At 37.2% G+C, this 6,125-nt stretch overlaps 1 protein-coding gene across 1 annotated transcript; it reads left to right on the top strand.

Moving 5' to 3' along the window:
- The first annotated feature begins 3,610 nt into the window (after positions 1–3,610).
- On the top strand, positions 3,611–5,817 carry LOC112518400 (legumin A-like). The gene is made up of 4 exons (XM_025126078.1): positions 3,611–3,920; positions 4,084–4,334; positions 4,497–4,952; positions 5,212–5,817. The coding sequence occupies exons 1-4, from the start codon at positions 3,635–3,637 to the stop codon at positions 5,605–5,607; spliced, it is 1,389 nt and encodes a 462-aa protein (XP_024981846.1). The 5' UTR covers positions 3,611–3,634; the 3' UTR covers positions 5,608–5,817.
- Positions 5,818–6,125: the final 308 nt, after the last annotated feature.

Genomic DNA, 6,125 nt, shown 5'->3' with positions numbered 1-6,125 from the left:
CAGTTACCACAAACTAATTAGTTCTCATTTGATTAGGCCCCTATATATATATATATATATATATATATATATATATATATATATATAACAAACTTTGAATAAGGGTGTGCATCGGGTAGGATCGTGTGGACAAGCCAAAAAATCTGATGGGTTTTGGATATGGAAACGAATGCCCAGTTTTTGGGTTTTAGATTGCTTCAAATTGGTCGGATTTCAGGTTGAGGTTAGTCAAGTTTGTCGATCGGAGATGTAATACAATGGTATCACAAATGCATCTTATATGTGCTTGAGTATCACACCGTGTCTTTTGTTTAATAGAGTCAATATTTTTAGGTATCACAGTGATATCACCGGAGGACGGGGGACGGAGAGAGAAGAGAGGAGAGATGAGAGAAAAATACCTAAAATGTTTTTGCATTTAAATTTTAATTCAAAATTACCAAAAATATAAATTTTCTAATTTATTTATTGATTTGTGCTTGAGATTGGATCTCACGGTTACTACAAACTAGTCAATTCTCTCTTGAATGAACCCATATATATACAGACACCCCCCCCCCCCAAGGCAACTAGGAACCGGGAACTTGTGAATGAGAATTCAACTAATAATTGACCGGGTCAGACTTAACTTAGGGGCCGTTTACTAAACATTTACTCGGATAAACGCTTACTAGTAAAATTTAACACTATCACTTAGTTACATGATAAGATTTTAGTACATCAAAACAGTATTATATGCAACAATTTACCCGGTAAGCACTAACCATGGTAAGAGTCGTCTCTCTCACTTATTGGGTAAGACTCCTGGTCATTGTCTTAGCTCTTATCGGTAAGATTCATGGTCTTTGTCATATTTATCCAGTAAGGTAATCTAACTTGGTAAGTATTTACTCAGATAAACATTTGATAAAGACCCCTTAGGACATATACAATGACTTTTATTACCATTTTATTGTCAAGTGATGAAAAAGATTTACAATTTTTAAAGTTGTCATTTTGATTAAACATTTATTACCGTTTTGGTTGAATAAAAAACAGAACAAAGGTGTAAATCAATCGTAAGAGTGCTCTAAAAACAAGAGAAAGTTATGGGTACAAATCTTGATGAGTAGATTTTATTTATTTTGCTTAATCTGCTTAATGTTTTATACTGTATTTTGTAACTACAATAAAATTTTAATTAATTTTAAATCATAGTGGTTATTTTGTGCCACCACTGTAAAAAAAAATCTAGATTGGATGAAATAATCTACTCAAAATGGATTAGGATTTTGCATACGAGGTGATGCTATGATAAAAGGAAAATCATTACACAACATATTATCTTTGTTCTGAAATATATGTTCAGTGTTGAGATCCAACATTTATTTATCAAGTACCTGTCAGTATGAACATATTATATATCCACATGTTGGCAGGGATATTAGACCGAAACAAGAATTCTCATACAACATTTAATAAATGTCGATGTTTATGCTCAACCACAATATTTTCGGCTGGTTTGTAAATGCACGACTTAATAGTGAAAATGCCTTTATGACAAAAGATAGAGAAATCTGCCTCCCTGGCTCAAATTTATTATCTCATGGCATAACAAAAATATTCCTCTGTTTTAAATTAACGGTGTTGTAGATCGAGCTAAATTTCATGAAAAGACACTTGTTGGAGTCTCTATCAAACCCGAATTAAACTATCAAGATATCCTTATGCTATTAGCCTTCTGCTATAATCCATCAAGAAATCTTGTTTTTCACAAAAATCGCTATAGAACCCTACACCATAATGGAAAGTTTGCATCGACTAATGGTTTGATTGACCAACACTAGTCCCGAGTTAGCTATTTTCATAACCGTACTTCTTTTGTGTTTGAAAATATTTTCTTATCTAATTATCTTAAAACATCTGTGTATTGGGTTAAGTTTCAGAAATATTTCTATTAAATGTTATATTCTTATGAAACAACTGTAATAAAATTATGGATGATAATATCTTTCACTAGGCAAATCAGATAGAAACTCCCATAATTCTTGCATTAGGCAGATTAGATAGAAGCTCCCAAAATTCTTGCATTAGCCTATGCTCTCTTCGTCCCGTCCAATCCAATCTAATCTAGTCATGTACTATTCAGCTTCCTGAATATCCTTATATATNGGGGGGGGGGGGGGGGGGGGTGTGTGTATATATGTATTTGTGTCTTTAATAGCGATTTTAGTGGTTTAAGGTTGGACTTTAATTTAAAGTACCTATTTTGTGATGGTAACTGTTTTAGAATTGGGAAGTCTTGGGAAGAAGAAGCTCACTGGGCAGATTTCTGTAACCACGCCACCTTCCCCACGACCTAAGTCGTGCGGGAAGTCGCACATCTCACTATTTTAGAATTAGAGAACTGTTTGTTCTAATTTGGCGTTAAGCCTAACAATTGTTTCTCAAATGACATGTACATTATGATCTCTTAGCGGTGGGGTTCCCAATGTATGAGCAGGTTGATGATGGCCATTAGAGGCACTTTTGTGAATGATAGCTTTTGGTCAATTGGCATTATATAAACTTGCACATGATTCTTTTGGGAGAAGATAGAGACATCCGTCTATAATCTAAATTTGGAATAATTTAGATTAGTATGGTGTCATTTATCCTCTTTATATTTGGGATTGTAAACGCTATACCATTTCTCCAATTTTGGGTGATTTTATATTTGATAGGCTCTATTTCCATCAAGGTATTCAGTTTAAATTGTCTCCTATTTTACAGGTGTTACATATTGTGAGAAGGTAAAAGGAAAAGTTCATATAATTCTTTTAGACCAAATCTATGTGAAAATGTATGTGAATTCGCATATAATGACATATAGAGAAACTTAGGTGATTTGGGACCCTAAAGTTGTAAGAAATTTGAAACCGAGAACTCATCCGAATCACAACGGTTTCAAGTCATTCGGTTTGTGGGTTTAATGATTTGGTTAACTGAAAAAGGTAAGTTCTAGTTTCGATTTCTTTACCATATCAATGAATCGGATAACAAATTATACAATTATTTTATTTATATAATTTCTTTCAAGATGAAATGAACTGATTTGAGCGTATATAAAATTATCATGAAGTGAAATTATTTATCTTTAAAATAAAAAAAAAGAAAAATTAAAATATATTTAATAAAATCATCAACCAACTTATCATAGTAGGATAATTGTAAAAACCAGTGGTAATAAAACATCAATATGCGAGAGAACGACTGTCAAGCAAAGTAGTGAGGCGTTTCGTCGAAACGAACAGTCATTAACTAAGTCGAGGAGTTGTTACTTTAATGTTTTAGAAATCTCTAAAAATAGTCATATTTCCCTTAATTTCCCTAAATTTAATTTGATAAAATTAGAAGTGAAAAAGGCCAAAAAAAGGCACCTGGTTTCTCTGTGTGATGATTACCAAAAACCACACAACAGCAGCACCTCTTGAAACCCTACTCTCTACTTCCTAAGTGTAAAGCAACAAGCCCTTCCACCTCATTGCCAATGCTGAAACTTGGCTCAATCTTTCTAACCCCGGCCTCCTTATGTGTCCATCTCTCCTCCATCCTCCACCCCTATAAAATCCCATTTCTACCCCTCTCTCCACCACCATAGCCACTCACAACCACCATGGCAAACCACCTCTTGCTCTCTCTTTCTTTCGCCTTCCTCATAGGCAGCTGCCTTGCTTTCCAACCCTTCCAGCAGCAGCAAAACGAATGCCAGATTCAAAGGATCAATGCTCTCGAGCCTAATGAACGAGTAGAAGCTGAAGGAGGTTGGACCGAGTTCTTCGATGCTAACGACCAGCAGTTCCGGTGTGCAGGAGTCGAGGTCATTCGCCACCATATCAAACCACAAGGACTTCTCTTGCCTTCCTATATAAACACTCCCCTCATGGTCTACATTAAGCAGGGTAAGCAAGTCAAATCATATATAATGCCTTCCTATATAATACTTCGGCCTCTGTTTGCTCGCACTTTAATAAACTTAACGAGACTCACTGCTTATTCCGTCAGCTATGCGTTGGCTTATTCAGTTTAATACTTCGGGGTCTGTTTAATTTGTTCTTGTTTTAGGGAAGGGTTATCAAGGAATTGTGTTACCTGGTTGTCCGGAGACGTTCCAGTCCTCGCAACAACTTCAAGAACGTAGTCAGCAGTCATTCCAAGATCGTCACCAGAAGATCCGAACCTTCCGGCAAGGCGACTTGATCGTCATCCCTACTGGAGCTGCTCACTGGATGTACAACGATGGACAGGAAGACATTGTTGCTATTGTTTTGCTCGACTCCACTAACTCGGCTAACCAGCTTGACCAGTTCCACAGAGTATGTATATATATAGATATCTTGACAATTGTTGTGTACACCTGAAAAGGCAGACGGGATATATATTCAACTACATCCCCATGCCTTAACCACTACTATACGCTAAAAAGACTGCCATTGTTGATCACTAACACCATTTGAAAACCCGATTGGTGGTTGCAGAGATTCTTTCTTGCTGGGAACCCGAAAGAAGCATCACAACAACAACAACAAGGTCGATCATGGGGCAGGCCGAGCCAGAAATGGCAGTCACCAGAGGAGAGTTCCGCCGACATCTTCCGTGGCTTTGATCTTCAAATTCTTTCAGATGCATTCAATGTGGACCATGAGACAGCTCAGAAGCTTCAAAGCCCAGGTGACAATAGGGGCCACATTGTGACGGTGCAAAAAGGCCTTCAGGTTATCAAGCCACCAGTTTCCCGCCAAGAACAAGAACGTGGAAATGCTAATGGTTTCGAAGAAACCATTTGCTCCGCCAAGCTAACGTCCAACATCGACGATCCTTCACGTGCAGATTTCTACAACCCACAAGCCGGCCGTTGCACCCAACTCAACAGCTACAAATTCCCCATCCTTCAATGGGTTCAACTCAGCGCCGAGAGGGGTGTTCTTCACGCGGTTAGTAATTACATTTCGATTTTAAAAACTGTCATATAAACCTACCGTAACGCTTTTATATATTACCTTTATAATTTGGTCATATAAATCTGAGTTCTATAAAGTATTCTATTAGTACACTTAGGCAATCTATGCATCCTATAAAGTCAATTTTGTTATAGTGACCTCAAATAACGTCAGATTGTTATGACGTCTAAAATCATCCTATAAACTTATTGTATCAAAATCTTACTTTGAATCTTGTTTGTGGTGGGTGCAGAATGCTATAGTGTCGCCATACTGGGTGATGAATGCCCACGGTATAATCTACGTGACAAGTGGAAACATGAGAATGCAGGTAGTGAACAACCAAGGACAATCGGTGTTTAATGAGCAGGTTCGAGAGGGGCAGCTAGTGGTGGTGCCGCAGAACTTTGCGGTGGCGAAACAGGCAGGCCAAGAAGGGTGCAAGTGGATATCTTTCAGGACCAACGATAACGCGATGATCAACACCTTGGCCGGCCATAATTCCGCCATAAGAGCAATGCCGGTGGATGTGATCGCAAATTCATACCAGATGTCAAAGGAACAGGCATCGAACCTGAAGTTTAACAGAAAGGAGACGGTTATGTTCAACCCAAGGTCACAGTCATGGGGGTGGTCTGCTGCTGCTTAAATAAGCTCTAGGTCTAGAAGAGTGGTATGTTTGTTTTAGGGTATGGATGTGGAATAAAGAGAGAGAGAGAGAGAGAGATGTAATAGTTTGTTCCTAGTGATAACTTCAATTCCATCCATCGATGTAAGAAAATAAGAGGTTTAATGTTTGAATAAATTCTCTGCAACTTATGGGTGTCGAACATTACTCCATAATCCAGATGATAAACCCTCGGATCGAAATCCAAATGGATCATGAACATACTAAAATTTTCATATTATTAATACTATAAACTTATATAAGACTTAAGTTTATAGTATTAAAAGTGTCGTAATGAATGAGCTATAAATTGCATAACTGCATAATCATTTATCGGTTTACTTACTCTCTACCGGGTAAATATGGTAAAAACCGAGAATCTTATCTGATAAGATATATGACAAGGATCAACAATCTTATCCGGTAAGTGACAATGGTATAAAATTATTATATGTATGCCATTTTGATGACAAGGATCAACAATCCTATCCGGTAAGTGA

This window comes from Cynara cardunculus (assembly GCF_001531365.2).
Source record: "Cynara cardunculus var. scolymus isolate 2C chromosome LG 9, CcrdV1, whole genome shotgun sequence".
Taxonomy (NCBI): domain Eukaryota; kingdom Viridiplantae; phylum Streptophyta; class Magnoliopsida; order Asterales; family Asteraceae; genus Cynara; species Cynara cardunculus.
This window is presented reverse-complemented; position numbering and strand designations above follow the sequence as displayed.

Coding starts and splice junctions, on each gene's coding strand:
- LOC112518400 (XM_025126078.1), top strand. CDS start 3,635: ATGGCAAACCACCTCTTGCTCTCTCTTTCTTTCGCCTTCCTCATAGGC. Junction 3,921..4,083: donor CATGGTCTACATTAAGCAGG/GTAAGCAAGTCA, acceptor TTCTTGTTTTAG/GGAAGGGTTATCAAGGAATT. Junction 4,335..4,496: donor AGCTTGACCAGTTCCACAGA/GTATGTATATAT, acceptor TGGTGGTTGCAG/AGATTCTTTCTTGCTGGGAA.